Source organism: Oryctolagus cuniculus, chromosome 16 (assembly GCF_964237555.1).
Source record: "Oryctolagus cuniculus chromosome 16, mOryCun1.1, whole genome shotgun sequence".
Lineage (NCBI taxonomy): Eukaryota > Metazoa > Chordata > Mammalia > Lagomorpha > Leporidae > Oryctolagus > Oryctolagus cuniculus.
The window spans coordinates 54,928,822-54,944,953 of record NC_091447.1 but is presented as its reverse complement, the minus strand read 5'-3'; the positions used below and the strand labels follow the sequence as shown (position 1 = coordinate 54,944,953).

General features: G+C 41.7%; 1 protein-coding gene across 3 annotated transcripts in view; it reads right to left on the bottom strand.

Moving 5' to 3' along the window:
- The window catches only part of SPMIP7 (sperm microtubule inner protein 7), a 48,302-nt gene that overhangs the window by 20,316 nt on the left and 11,854 nt on the right, over positions 1-16,132 (bottom strand). For all 3 annotated transcript variants that reach the window (XR_007922293.2, XR_011382999.1, XM_002721588.5), the window contains exons 3-4: positions 4,723-4,796; positions 981-1,119 (exon numbers count right to left, since the gene is read on the bottom strand). Coding sequence is in view for 1 of the 3 variants with exons in the window: in XM_002721588.5 (XP_002721634.2) it covers positions 981-1,119; positions 4,723-4,796 (213 nt within the window). In the remaining 2 variants the exon portion in view is untranslated. The remainder of the gene's footprint in view (positions 1-980; positions 1,120-4,722; positions 4,797-16,132) is intronic.

The following is a 16,132-nucleotide window of genomic DNA, read 5'->3' as shown; positions in this document are numbered from 1 at the left end:
AATCAAGGATGTGGAAGGAACTTCACAATCACAGAGTAGTGCCACATGACCCAGTGTTGGGAGGTCAGAAGTGAGGGCTCGGATGAGACCTGAAGAATGCTTGGGATTTAGCCTGGCACAGTGAGCCCTGGAGGCACTGGAATATGGTGCACAAAGGGCAAGACCCAGGAGAGAGCAGGACAAACCTGAGCATCAGAGAGCTCAGTGGAGAGAGAACAGAACCATGTGCCCTAACATTTGGGCTGCAAAGTGGAGCAGCAGGAGGAAGAGGATGGGAGAGAGGAGACCCAGGAGGGGCTCAGGTAGACTGTGTGTCACGTCAATAAGCATGGGTTTCATTTTGTGTAATGTGATGGTTGAATCAATGGAGAAACATGAACATATTCACACTTTAGAAAAAGTAATGCTGGCTGTGGTGTGGATGCAAGAATCCACGTGGTAAATTCTTTGTGTTTGGAGGTGAAAAGAATGCCCACCTCACCTGATGCCTCAGTAAGCTCTGTTTTATCACATGCTAAGAGATGATATCACATGACAATCTGAGCCAAGTTCTTCCCCTTTTGCCTTGAAAAGCACAGAGCTAGGTTTGAGGTCCTATTTCAAGAATGATTCTCAGCACAGGTTATCTAGTGAAATCATTTCTCCTTTTCTTTGCTATTTATATTTTCTTTTGTAATTTTAAGTATAAACCCAATCACTGTAAAAGGCCTTTTGAGAAAAAGGTCAGATTTAAATAATAAATTTAGAAATTCCAATAGTGATAATATTAAAGTATCTGCAGTCAGCAGTTGTTTAGGAAGATGGGGCTTGGCACTCCATAAACATAGATATTTACTTGGCTGCTTATGTGATTCAAGAATGAGGTGACTTGAGGCTTTGATGTTTGGTTAGTAGCAGTGAGAAACACGCAGCTGCTAGGGGACACTTCCTGACCGGGGCACTGCCAGCACACTTTCCTACCTCCTGGGAGTGAAACTGACCTGGGTTATTGCTGGTGCACTTTCGTATCTCTTCAGGGTGAAACACTGTGAGAGGGGGTCAGCAGCCTTTTCCACTGTTGTTTCTTCTGGATCGAGTTTTGGTGGCAGCATCTTGTCCCAAGGAACAACTTCATAAGCTCTATGAAATCATTAAATAAAGATATCTCATGGAAAGCAGGTCTTCAGTTGGTCTGATAATAAGAGTATCACAGTCCATAATATGCGGAATTCTAAGATGACTCCACTGTGCCTGCCTTGGGATGTTCTTCTGTAGATCATCACTGCCCCAGGAAACCTAGAGCAAGTGGAAACTATGAGGCGGCACGACTGCGATATGTCACTTTGTACAGCACAATGGATCCTGTGCATGTAATTAAGGTCCTGAATCAGTTGAATTTGAGTTCACCAAAAGGAGGGTTGTATTGAGTGGACATGGTTGAATCAATGAGCCCTGAAAAGAGGCAGAGAACAGCAACAATGCTCTAGCTGCCCTTCTACAAACGACTCTGAGAGCCCCAGGGGCAATGACTGCATGTGCCAACAGCCTGACCTATCCTGGGAGAGGAGTGCACAGCTGCAGAGGGCACCTGACTCTAGCCTGGAGAAACCCTGAGAGGGAGCCCAGGCAGGGCGTGCCTGAGCTGCCGGCCTGCAGGCTGCAGGGTAATGAAGCTGCTACATTTGCGGTTCTTAGTCACACAGCAACAGGAACTAATGTGCACACCTGCACACAGCTCATCATTTACAAAAAAATCTCCTTTGACGTTCACAGCAGGCAAGGAGGAGCACTAATACAAATAATACAAATAAACTATCACTAAGAAAGTTGGTTTGGCTTGCTTAAGGTTACTCAGCTCCCAAGATCAAAGTCAGGACTCAATTCCCCATTATTTGTCTCTGAAGAATTAACAGCATGCCACCATTCTACATGAACACAACCAGATTACACAAATTTTGAGCATGGCTCCAGGGCTCCAGCAACCCTAATGGATGCAATTAAAAAAAATGTACTTGAAAGGTACACACACACACTCGCAGAGAGAGAAAGAGAGAGAGAGAGAGAGAGAGAGAGAGAGAGAGACACTCTTTCTGTTAGTTCACTCAACAAGAGCTCACAACAGCCAGGGCCAAAGCCAAGTGCCAGGAATTCAATCCAAGTCTCCCACATGCATGGAAGAACCTGAGTACCCGAGCCATCATGCAGGAAGTGCATTAGCAGGAAGCTGGAATTAGAAGTACAGCTGGGACTCAAACACAGGCATTTTGATATGTGGCCACAGGCATTCCATGTGGTATCTTAACCACTGTGCCAAATGCCAACCCCCAGAGCACAACTATTACAGTTATGTGGATTTGGGTTTACAAGTTTGAAAGATACCTCACTGAACCTGTGATATATTTTATGAATATTTTGTGGAATTTTCCATAGAGGTTATAAACCTTTTTGCACAAGAAAATTTTTATATTTTTAAACAGATACCACTAAATATTATGATTTAATACTTTATTTTGTAAAAATAAATAACCATATTCTAAGTAAAATATCATGCTTTTAACCAAAATATTCACTGTTTCTAAGATGACCAATGGAATAAAATTTAAGATCACAGTACAACAACAACAACACAAACCCAAAACCAGAGAGGGATTTAGAGTCTATGTCGTCATAATCCTTTATTTTCAGGGTGAGAATTTTGAGAACCAAAATGAAGAGAGGATGTCCAAGACATCAGAGACTTGCCATTGGAATCCAAGGCTGCTCATGGACAGTGCTCCTTTCTATTTGGTGCCAAGACTCTGAAATCCAACCTCATATTATCACAGCTTTCTTTATGTTGCATAAATTGTCTAGGATAGCAGGTATTCACATATTTTCATAGAACTATTTGGTCACAGGTGGACCTTCAATCTGAGTGAAAAACATGAAGTTGGCTGGCGCCGCAGCTCACTAGGCTAATCCTCCGCCTGTGGCACAGCACCCCAGGTTCTAGTCCCGGTTGGGGCGCCAGATTCTGTCCCGGTTGCTCCTCTTCCCGTCCAGCTCTCTGCTGTGGCCCAGGAAGGCAGTGGAGGATGGCCCAAATGCTTGGGCCCTGCACCCCATGGGAGACCAGGAGGAAGCACCTGGCTCCTGGCTTCGGATCGGCGCAGCGTGCCGGCCGTGGTGTCCATTTGGGGGGTGAACCAATGGAAAAGGAAGACCTTTCTCTCTGTCTCTCTCACTGTCTAACTCTGCCTGTCCAAAAACAAACAAACAAAAAAAAAAAAAGAAAAAGAAAAAACACATGAAATTAAAATATAAAGTATGTCTGCAGTGTTCAACAGGCGAGAGGCAAGAAGCGCAGTGGCAGACATGGAGTGTCTTGTCACATGAATTGTTATTCCTTTATCCCATTACGTCCTCTCTCGTCCTCTCCACCCATTTCTCCACAATGCGCTATGCATCGTGGCTTCCAAACTATCAGTTTGCTGAGTTCTATATCCACTGGTCAATCCATCATCCACTCTCAGCCTCAGCCTCCTGGATTTCTTTGTACAACGTCACGAGTTCACCACTCCCTCCTTGCAGGCACTAGACTGTTCATTTTCCTGCTAGGCCCTTTTCAGTCTCTTTCACTGGTTCCTGCTTTCCTCTGGCTTCTTCGTGTTGGAATGCCAGGCCTCCGTGCTCTCTGCTGCTCTGACAGCACATCTGTTTGAGCATCATCATCCGTCCATGCCTTTACCTTCCCCTGATACCCAGGCAGTCTCTAGCCCAGAGCTCTCTCCCATATGCCACAGCCATATATCCCACTGCCTACTTGACAGGTCCATTCGGGTGTCTAATGGACATCTTCAGAGTTGATGCATTTAAAGCTGAAGCCCAAAGCTTGCTCCACTGCTTTCTTGTTAAGGAGCGGCAACGCAAGTCCACTCACCTGCTCAGTCTAACGCCTTAGGACAATTCCTGAGTCCTTTTCCTCTCAGATTCATTTTCATTTTCATTAGGAAAATGTATTGCTTCTACATTCAACACATACCAGAGGTTAGTTAACCATTGCTTCAATTCCCTCTATTACCACCCTACTCCAACTTACCACTATCCCACTCCTAGAAGACAGCAACAGTCCAACTGCTCTCCACACAATCTACCTGGAACACAGCAGCCACCACCACAACCTTGATGTATGTCTCAGGTTGCCACTTCTCTGCTGAAGTCTCCTGTCACTCAGAATAGCATCCTTGGTAGTTCAGGCTCAACGTGCCCTGCACGCTCTGCTGGTTCCCAGCACTTCTCTGACCCCCGCTTTCGCCTCTCCTGCTCCTTGTACTTGTCTTCACACCCTTGCCTCTTGTTCTTCTGCAGCACGTTTGCACACTTCCCACGTGGGCTTTTGCTCTGTTACACTACGAGTATGCAGACACTGTGAGTGCACGCACGGATGCTCCTCCACCTTCCCACATTTCTACTCAAACCTCATTCCTCAAGAAACTCCCCACCCCTGAGCTCCTGTTTATGAATGAAGCCTGCTACCCTGAACCCACAGCATTACCGATCCTGTCCTGGTTTGCCTCTTCTTTGTCTGGTACACTTACCATCTTCTAAGGTAGGGTTCATGTATCTTCTCCTTGACATCACTTTCTAAGATAGGATCTATCTATTTTCAAGTTATATTTTTGTTCCTCTTTAGAAACACAGCTACTTGCAAAAAGAGATCTTTGCTTTATTCAATAATGTATCTGTTATCAGAATTATCCTTACTTCTGTGTGGAGGACTTGTAAAATGAGTCCTTTGCATCACACTTTTTGTTTGGTTGAAGTGGCTTGTGGTCATCCTAGAAGGCACAAATAATGTGTTAGAAGAGACCAAATAGAAATGGAAATAGCTATTGTTTATTATTCACCATGTTCTCTTTTTTCCTCTTCATTTTTCTTTTCCCAAGCTATTCTTTGACCAGGTTTAATGCTTCCATATTTTTCCTTTTTTCTATTTTGGAACTTTACATTATGCATCTATTTTCTTGATAGTTAAAATTTACAAAATGAATATGAAAGTTAATGGAAAATAATATTTTTATAAGATACTTTTAAAATTTAAAGGTTGGTAAATAGTTAATTTTAGCACCATGTAACCAAAACAACAAAAATATCAAACTTACTTGTCTTGTCTTCTAGCACAAGGATATTGACTCTGAGATACTTCTCTATCCCTTATCAATATTATATATCTCTATCTCTTATCAATATTATTTAATTATTTATTATTAAATAACCAATAATACCATCTTTCATGGTTACTATTTAGTTGATTTTTCAAGATATTTTACCAATTCTTTACCTACTTTTACTTGTTTTATACTTTTTCCCCCCTTCTTATTCTTGATTTTATTTTTTTCTCCCTGAAGTTTAATTTTCAGTAACTTTTTCAAGGATGTGAGTCTGTACTTGTAAATGTTTCCTTTGATGTGTAGAAGTGTTCGAGTTTTGTATAATCAATCCCAATTGCTTAGTTTTAGTTTTTTTTTTAACGTTTATTTATTTATTTGAAAGGCATAGTATTAGAAAGAGAGGGAGAGACAGAGAGAGAGAGACCTTCCATCTGCTGGTTCACTCCACAAATGGCTGCAAAGGCCAGAGCTAGGCTGATTTGCAACCAGGAGCCAGTTTTCTCTTTTGTTGTTAGTATGTTGAATTACATTAATTTTGAATGTTAAATGACTTTGCATTCATGAGATAAATATCACTTGTTACTTTGTTGCATTCACAGCTAATATTACAAAAACCAGTGACAGTCACACATGACTTTTATTGAAAATGAGAAGCAAATGAGAGACAAATGAGAGGCAAGGTAACCCATCAGGACTGGCCACCGATCCAGACCAACACTCCTTACCAGAGTGCAGCCTCCAACAGCGGGTTACACAGCTTTTTATAGTATTATGTCCACTAGGGCTCACAATTTCGAACTGGACCCCTGGTATGCAGTGAACAATAAAAAGGAAAACCAGAAGATAACAGTTAACAATAACAAACCCAATAGCAGATCCAAGATATAGCTGTAAGATAACAGTGAAGGACACATTTCGGTCAACCTAGTTCCTGGGAATTTGGGCCAACATGGCTTCACAAGATACACCCTTAGCTGTTAGCAAGCAAAGCTAATATGTATAGAAGCAAGAGGTCTGCATTAGCTTTTAGCCACACTCACTCCATTTTGATTCTGATTTTACAACCTATTTATGATATATCATTAGTTTTTTTTGTTTTTGTTTTTGGTTTTTTTTTTTTTTTTTTTTTGGACAGGCAGAGTGGACAGTGAGAGAGAGAAAGGTCTTCCTTTGCCGTTGGTTCACCCTCCAATGGCCGCCGCAGCTGGCTCGCTGTGGCCGGCACACCGCGCTGATCCGATGGCAAGAGCCAGGTACTTCTCCTGGTCTCCCGTGGGGTGCAGGGCCCAAGTACTTGGGCCATCCTCCACTGCACTCCCGGGCCACAGCAGAGAGCTGGCCTGGAAGAGGGGCAACCGGGACAGAATCCGGCGCCCCGACCGGGACTAGAACCCGGTATGCCGGCGCTGCAAGGTGGAGGATTAGCCTAGTGAGCCATGGTGCCGGCATCATTAGTTTTATAAGTTGCTGGTTTTAATTTGTTAATACCTTGGAAAACTTTTTGTGTCATGATATATGAGGAACATTAATTTGTAGTTTCTCTGTCTACTTTCATTATATTAGGTTACATGCCTAAAATTAATTGAGAAATGTTTATTTTCTGAAATAACTTACCCTAGCATCTGTATGGGATGCCTTTGCCTTACACAGCAACTTCATGTGCTAAGCCACAGTGCCAGCCCTTTAGTTTTGATTTTGTTGCTTGTGCTTTGGGATTCCTATCCAGGGAGTCATTATCTACACCAATATCTTGAAATATTTCCCCTACATTTTCTTTCAGCAACTCTAAAGTCTCAGGCCTTAAGTTTAGGCTAAATTTGTTCTTTTTTTATTTTTATTTTATTTTATTTTTTTTATTTTTTGACAGGCAGAGTGGACAGTGAGAGAGAGAGACAGAGAGAAAGGTCTTCCTTTGCCGTTGGTTCACCCTCCAATGGCCGCCGCGGCCAGCGCACTGCGACCAGCGCACCGCGCTGATCCGATGGCAGGAGCCAGGAGTAAATTTGTTCTTAAATACTTGGCTTTTTGTGTGTGTGTGGCTATTGTGAAGGGAATTTCTTTCTTGATCTGTCCCTTTTGAGTACATAATTAGCATCTAAAAAGCTACTGGTTTTCGTATGTTTATTTTGTAATCTGCAACTACATTGAATTGGTTTTTCAATTTAACAGCTTTTTTGAAGTGTTTAGGTTTTTCCAGGTACAACAGCATGCCATCTTCAAACACTGATATTTTGATGTCTTCCTTTATTTTTTCTCCTCCCTAATCGATTTTGCTAATACTTCCAATATTATATTGTATAAGAGTGGTGAAAGTGAACGTCTTTGTGTTGTTCCAGATCTGAGGGGAAATGCTTTCAGAGTGCCTCATTCAGTAGGATTTAGTCTGTTCTTTGTCATATATAATCTTTATAATTTTCAGATATGTTTCTTCTATACCTAATTTTTGGATGGCTTTTATCCTAAAGGGATGTTGAATCTTACCAAATGCTTTTTCTTTTGAAATTACCATATAGTTTTTGCTCTTCATTCTGCTGATGTTTATTGATTCGTGAATGCTGAATCACCCTTGCATCTCTGGGATAAATCCCACATGATTCTGATGTATGATCTGTTTGTTGTGGCATTGGATTCAGTTTGTGAATATTTCATTGAGAATTTCTGCATCTATGTTAATCAAGAATATAGGTCTGTAGCTTTCTTTTTGTGTTTTATCTTCATTCAGTTTTGGTATTAGAGTGATGTTGCCTTGCAAAGAGTTTGGCAGAGTTTTATCCTGTTCAATATTTTGCAATAGTTTGAAAAGCACTGGAGTTAGTTCTCTTTACATCTTTCTTGAACCATCAGGTCCTGGAGTTTACCTTGATGGAAGACTTTTAATTACTGCATCAATTTTTTTTTTTTTTTGTTATGAGTCTGTTCAGATTTTCCACATCTTGATTTAATCTTGGTAGGTTTTACATATCCAGGACTTTGTCCATTTCTTCAAGATTTCCAATTCATTAGCATATACTTGTTCACATTGTTTCTTATGAGTCGTTGTATTTCAGCTGGTGTTGGTTGTAATGTATGTTTTCATCTCTATTTTATTTGAGTGTTTTCTCTCTCTCTTTTTTTTTTATTAGGTGAGAGAGAGACAGAGAGAAAGGTCTTCCTTCCGTTGGTTTACCCCCCCCCCCCCCAACGGCTGCCATGGCTGGCGCACTGCGCTGATCCGAAGCCAGCAGCCAGGTGCCTGCTCCTGATCTCCCATGCGGATGCTGGGGCCCAAGCACTTGGGCCATCCTCCACTGCTTTCCTGGGCCACAGCAGAGAGCTGGACTGGAAGAGGAGCAACCGGGACTAGAACCTGGCGCCCATATGAGATGCCTACGCCGCAGCTGGAGGATGAACCAAGTGAGCCAAGGCACCAGCCTCTGAGTGTTTTCTCTTTTTATCTTTGTTAGTCTGGCTAAACGTTTGCCCAATTTGTTTATCTTCTCAAATAACCAGCTTTTTGTTTTGTTGATTTCTTTTTTCTGTTTGTTTCAATTTTGTACTTTTATGCTCTGACCCTTATTTCTAGCGTCTTGTTAAGTTGGGGTTTGGTTGTTCTTGTCTTTCTAAGTCCTTGAGATGTCTGATTAGATTGTTTATTTGATACTTTTCTCTTAATGTAAGTACTTAATGCTATAAACTTCCCTCTAAATATTGTTTTTGCTGTATGCATAAGTTTTGATATGTTTAATTTAATTAAGAAAGTTTTTTTTCTTTTTTGATTTCTTCAATGACCCATTGGTCATTCAGTAGTATGTTGTTTAATTTACATGTATTTGCATGTTATATTGCTCTTATTATTGATTTCTAGCTTTATTCCTTTGTGTTCTGAGAACATGCATGGTGTGATTTCAATCCTTTGAAACTGACTGAGACTTGATTTGTGGCCTAATATATGGTCTATCCTAGAGAAAGTTCCTTGTGCTGATGAGAAGAATGTGTATTCTCTAGCTGTACGGGTGAAATGGTCCATAAATATGTCAAGTCCATTTGCTCAATGGTATGGTTCAATTCTAATGTATCTTTGTTTAAGTCTGATGATCTGTCCACTGATGACAGTGGGGGTGTTGAAGTGCCCCACTGTTATTGTATTAGAGTGTATCTCTCCTTTTAGGTCTAACAATATTTGCTGTATGTATCTGGGTGGTCTTGTGTTGGGTGCATATATATTTACGATTGATATATCTTCTTGTTGAATTATTCCTCTTATTATAATATAATCTTTTGTCTCTTTTTACAGTTTTCCAACAGAAGTCTATTTTATCTGATATGAGTATTAGCTACTCCTGCTTGGTTTTGGTTTTCATTTGCCTGGCATGTTTTTTCCCAACCCTTCACTTTCAGTCTATGTGTAACTTTATTTGTGAAGTGAGTTTCTAATGGACATCATAGAATTGGGTCTTGGTTTTTTACACATTCATCCAACTGAAGTCTTCTGGCTGGGGAATTTAAGCCATTTAAGTTCAAGGTTGGTACTGATAGGTAGGAATTAACACCTTTCATTTTGTTGATTGGTTGCTGATTCAACCTACTCTGTTACTGAATTTGGTAGTATCATGTGTTTTCATGACGTTTGCTTCTAATGTAGGACTCCCTTCAGAATTTCTTGTAAGGCTGGTCTGGTGGTCATGAATTCTCTGAGGTTTTGCTTATCTGGGTAAAATCTTATTTCTCCTTCAAGTGCTAAGGATAGCTTTGATGTATATAATAATCTTGGCTGAAAATTTTCTTAAGACCTGGAATATATAATCCTATTCTCTTCTGTCATTTCTGCTGAGAAGCCTGCTGTTAGTCTAACTGGTTTTCCTTTATATGTAACCTCTTTTCTCTTATTGTCTTTAGATTCTCTCTGCACTTAACTCTTTTGGTTGAGTCTGCTTGGGGTCATTTGAGCTTCCTGTATCTGGATGTCTGTGTTTTTTTCAAGACTTGGAAAGTTTCCAGTTGTTATTTTAGCAGGTTCTCAACACCTTTTTCCCTCTCTTCTTCAGGAATCCCTATAATGTGAATATTTGGCAGCTTAATGGTGTCCCAACTTTTGTGTAGGCTTTGTTCATTCTTTTAATTTCTTTTCTCTTTATTTTTGTCTGATAGGTTATTTTAAAAGTTTTGTCCTCTGGATCAGAAACTCTCTTCTCTACTTGGTCAGTTCTGTTGTTGAAACTCTCGAATGTATTCTTCTTTCATTGATTAAAGTTTTCATCGTCAAATGTCTACTTAGTTCTTTTAAATAATTTCCATCTGGGGGCTGGTTCTGTGAAACAGATTGAGCCCTTGTCTGCAGCACTAGCATCCCATATGGGCACCAGTTTGTGTCCCAGCTGCTTCTCTTCTGATCCAGATCTCTGCTTTGCCCTGGGAAGCAGTAGAAGATGGCCCAAGTACTTGGGCCCTTGCACCTGCATGGGAGACCTGGAAGAAGCTCCTGGCTCCTGGATTCGGACCAGTGCATCTCTAGCTATTGCAACCATTTGGGGAGTGAACCAGTGGATGGAAGACCTTTCTCTCCATCTCTCCCTTTCTCTGTATGTAACTCTACCTCTCAAATAAATAAAATCTTTAAAAAAATAATTTCTATCTTCTCAGTGAATTTTTCACTCATGTCTCCTATTTTCATTTCTTTGATCTGTCTATCTGCATTATCTTGCATTCCATTGCATTTCCTTATAATCATTATTTTGAATTCTATTTTTGGCATTTATAGGTTTACTTCAGATCAGGATCTATTCTGGAACACTACTGCATTCTTTTGGAGGTATCGTGCTACACTTCTTTTCATGTTTCCTGTGTTCCTATGTTGACATCTGTGCAAATGGTCTAATAATCTCTTCTTTTTATGGAATAGGTTTTATTGGAAAAGACTTTAATGTTTATATGAAATAGAGGATATCACTTCATTTGTTGCTTTGGTTCTAGGTTTGGTTCTAGCCCAGAAGTGTAGCCTCTGAGCGATTTGTTTCGCTTTAATCAATGTCAGCTGTGTCTAAAAGTAAGCGTGGTCTAGTCTGTGGTAGATTGTAGAGATAGAATTGTGTCTTTGATATGAATGTGGATTTCCTAGGCTGTGCCTCATCAGTCCTCAAAGAGTTGGGTGTCAGTTACACTAGGGATTGTGGTAGCCAGGGCATGGTTCTTTGTGCTGAGGGACAAAAAATAGACTGTCCCAGTGGCAAGGCTGTGTGATGCTGGGGCTTAAAGCTCCAATAGCTGTGGCTTGAGGACTGTGTGATGGGACCCTTCCCAGGTCCTTCTGGGAGAGTGAGACTGATGCTGGAGCTTATAAACTAGGTGATTACAAGGTATACAGAAGACTTTGCACTGGCAGGTATAGGTCCACAGAGGTGGAATGCAGGCAGGTTCTTCCCTTGGTTCCATCAGGTAGAGTCCAATGGGTTTGAAGAAGTTACAGTGATTGTTACATTCTTAGTGTTTCAAGATACAGTGGGTAGTTTCCCAGGTCTCCCAGCATGGGACAGAGGTGTTGGGAATGGTTATAGCCACCTTCCTGAAGCAAAGCAATACAAACAGAACACTGCAGATATGGGGAGTTTGAATTACTCCAACCATCCAACACCAACAGTTCTGGTTCTGCAAGGCACAGCAGAATTGCCCCCAGTTCTCATGTGGCATGCAAATGTGATGCTGGAGCTTGTGGCTGGGGCTCCCAGGACCATGGGCTAAAAGGTACGGCGAGAACTTCCTCAGGTCTGGCCCAGATTTTTTATGAGTTACTGCTGGCTCTAGCCTCAAGAAGCTGAGGGGAACCCAGTAGATCAGAGAGTTGGCAGAGTTCCAGGGCTTACACCCAGAACTCTCACAGTTGCAGGGTCCTTCCCGTAAACTGCCCTAACTCTGGCTCTTGTTCGTCACTTCTGGTAGCAGGAGGATCGCTTGCTGTCTGCTGAGTGAGAACAGAGTTCAGCTGTGACTCTCCTCTCACAGTAAACTGAGTTTGGCATCTGTGGTGGGGTGGGATAGAAGAAGGGAGGGAGGCAATGCGGCTTCTCTTTGGAGCGAAGTCACTGCTCAGACCCAGGCAGCCCTGCAGGCTGGACTTGAACTCAGTGGAGGCTGTGTAATTCTCCCTCAGTTAAAGCTGCCAGTGGTGAGGTGCTGGGGCAACTTCTTCCTGCCCCATCTTGGCAAGATGGTGTTTCCCATCTGGCAGCTGTGTACGCAAGAGTGGCAGGTGGCATGGCCAGCCACTGGGGTTTGTCTGTCCCGTTTCCTTCCTGTCCTGTGGAGTCTTTGCTCTGTTCTGTCACTTCTCCACTGAAAATTTCTCTCACTCAGTCCCCTGAGAATGTGGTCCTACCTTTGTTTTTCTGTTCTTTTGCAGCTGAGGTCAGTGCAGATTCTCACTATTGAGTCATCTTGAATCTGCATTCATGTTTTATTCCTTTCCCCCTCTCCAAATAAGGTCTACATCTGTCTTCAAATACTTGGTACTCTTTTTAGTTGTATCCATCTTGCTATTAAGTTAATATAATTTCCATGTGAAAATGTGAGTCATTTGGGCTTAAAAGTATCCATTTGGTTACTTTTTATGCATTCTATTTCTATGCTGACATATCTACTCTTCTGGCATTTGTATCTTTCATTATTTCATTGATCACTGTTACAGTTGCTACATGAAAACCCCTGATAATTTTAGCATCTAGATTGTCTCTTACATTGAGAATGTGTCACATTTTCCTTTGCCTATTTATGTTGAATAATTTGGAGTGTATACTCACTTTGTGAACTTTCTATCACAGGAACCCTGGATTCTCTCAAATAAATTAAAAAAAAAAAATCTTTTAGGAACTCATTGGGTCTTTTTGAGGAACAAACATTTTTAACAACTTTTTACAATAAATATTTTCATGTGTCAAATCACATTTGGCTCCTGTTCTTTTCCTCAAATTTTGCTTTACTTAGACATTCAGTTTCTTTATCTCTTTGAACAATGATGTATGTTTTAGATTGCTGTGCTATTAGAGATGTTGTATGTGCTACTCCTTTTTACTTCATCCGCTGGTCAGTTTTGACAGTTTCTACTTGTGGATTATTGGTTGTCTGCTATTTTATTTATTTATTTGACAGGTAGAGTTATAGACAGTGAGAAAGAGAGACAGAGAGACAGGTCTTCCTTCCGTTGGTTCACTCCCCAAAATGGCCGGTACAGCCGGCACTGCACCGATCCAAAGCAGGAGCCAGGAGCCTCCTCCTTGTCTCCCATGCGGGTGCAGGGCCCAAGCACTTGGGCCATCCTCCACTACCCTCCCAGGGCACAGCAGAGAGCTGGACTGGAAGAGAAGCAACCGGGACTAGAACCTGGCGCCCATATGGGATGCTGGCACTGCCGGTGGAGGATTAACCTAGTGAGCCACGGCGCTGGCCCCCGGTTGTCTGCAATTTCATCAAAAATGATTCCTTTGCTCTGCGAGATTCCGCATGTCCCACCTTGTGGACATGTTACCTCAGGAAGTTTTTCTTGTCCACAGCCAGTTTTTACTTAAATTTTAAGATGCAGCATTGTCACAATTCATGTATATATAATCCACAAACCCAATCATCTTTTTCCTCTTGAACAGTTATGCATATTTCTAAGGTTTAAAATAAATGTGCACTTTTTCTTTTTTCTCATTTCTGCTGATTTCCACTTCTGCTGAACTTTCTCCTTATGTGTTTGGATATTGTTGATTGTGTGTTGAACATTATATTTTAAAAGTTTTTCAGGGAAATACTTTGTGGTTTAGTAAGATATAATTTTTCTCCAAAAAAGAATTTTATTTTATTTGCCTGTTTCCTGGGAATGACAGCAATCTAGGATCACCTTAATCCCAGTTCAGTGCTTCAAGTTTTCTCATTTACTTTGATAAGCTCAAACTGAAGGCTCTCCAAGGGCTTTTTACCACTGACCTATTGGGGTGCAGACTTCCAGATATTTATCCAAAAGTAGTGAGTGGGGGCTGGCACTATGGCATAGCGGGTAAAGCCACCACCTGCAGTGCTGGCATCCTATATGGGCACCAGTTCAAGTCCTGGATGTTTCACTTTCGATCCAGCTCTCTGCTATGGCCTGGGAAAGCAGAAGATGGCCCAAGTCCATGGACCCCTGCACCCATGTGGGACACCCGGAAGAAGCTCCTGGCTCCTGACTTCAGATCGGCGCAGCTCCAGCTGTTGCAGCCAGTTAGGGAGTGAACCAGCAGATGGAAGGCCTCTCTCTCTCTCTCTCTCTGCCTCTGTGTAACTCTCTCTCTCTCTTTTCTCTCTGTGTAACTCTGACTTTAACATAAATAAATAAATGTTTTAAAAAAATAGTGGGTGGTTTTCATACATCTACTTCAACTTTTGATCTCTACCTTTATGAAATTACCAAAAGTCCAACTCAAATTCCCAGTTGCCTCTTCCAAAACAGTAAATTCCTGCAAGGTCAAAGTGCTCCCTACATGCTAGACTTAAATTCTAGCATTTTGTCTTTCTGTTGTTCCAATAATTTGTCTTTACACCTTATTATATTTTTGATATTTTAAGAAAAAATTATCCAGTTGTTCTACCACTGGAAGTATCAGTCCATGTTACTGAGCTTCCACTATTGGGAGTATAATATCCAGGTTTATTTCTGTCACAAAAAGCCTGAGTTTAAATTCAAATAAATATGCTAATTAGGATTATTCCCATGACAAGCATCTACTTCAGAATTTCAACTCTAAACACTCAGAGCAGGGAACTCTGCCATGAATCTGCAGTTTAAATTTTAAAAAGGTACCAATGTCTTCAATTTACTCTATTTTATTTTAATTGCAAATAATAATATTGTCCTCACAAGACTTACCTACAGGAGCAATGGATTCTTTATCAGTTTAGGGAATGAACAAGTAAAACTGAAAACTTAGACCTTTATTGCACTGGCAATCACCTTCATCACCTTCCCAAGTCAGGCCAAATTACCCCATCCATAATGCCACTATTTCCTTTTAAAAGAAAAAGGCGGGCCGGCGCTGTAGCACAGTGGGTAAGGCCAACGCCTGCAGTGCCAGCATCCCCTGTGGGGACCAGTTTGAGCCCTAGCTGCTCCACTTCCCATACAGCTCTCTGCTGTGGCCTGGGAAGGAAGAAGAAGATGGCCCAAGTCCTTGGGCCCCTGTAGATGTGTGAGAGACCCCAAAGAAGCTCCTGGCTTCTGGCTTTGGATCGGCACAGCTCTGGCTGTTGTGGCCAGTTAGGGAGTGAACGAGCAGATGGAGGACTTCTCTCTCTCTCTTTCTCTCTCTCTCTCTTTCTCTCTCTCTCTCCGTCTCTCTCTCCCTCTCCTTTTCTCTCTGTGTAACTCTTTCAAATAAATGAATAAATGTTTAAAAAGAAAAAAAGAAAAAGGCATAGGACAAGGAAGAATTTGAAGACCCACCATGGGTGTAGGTGTCTGAGCATGCTCTTTGTTTCAATGCACTATACCAGAGTACAACTCTTGATGTGTGGGAGGTATGCCTCACCCCCTTCCTGGCAAAATTACAAAGATTTTTTGTGATGGGAAAAGTGAAAAGAAGATGGTGACACTAACTGCAGGTATACTATCAAGCAGATCAGAGTTGAAAACAGTACAGACAGGAGTCAGAAAAACAAACTACTTCCTTAAGATGTACTTATGTCTTCACTGATAGTAGATCCCGTGTTTCTGGAGTGGTGAAAATGTTCTACAATTACAGTGTGGTTGTGGTCACATAACTCCGTACATATCTTAAAAAACAAAAAAACAAAAAAAAAAAACAAAAAAAAACCAGTGAGTTGCGGGGCCGGCGCTGTGGTGTAGTGGGTAAACCCACCACCTGCAGTGCCTGCATCCTATATGGGTGCCAGTTCAAGACCCGGCTGCTCTGCTCCCAATCCAGCTCTCTGCTATGGCCTGGGAAAGTAGCAGAGGATGGCTCAAGTCCTTGGGCCCCTGCACCCACGTGGGAGATGCCCAAGAACCTCCTGGTTCC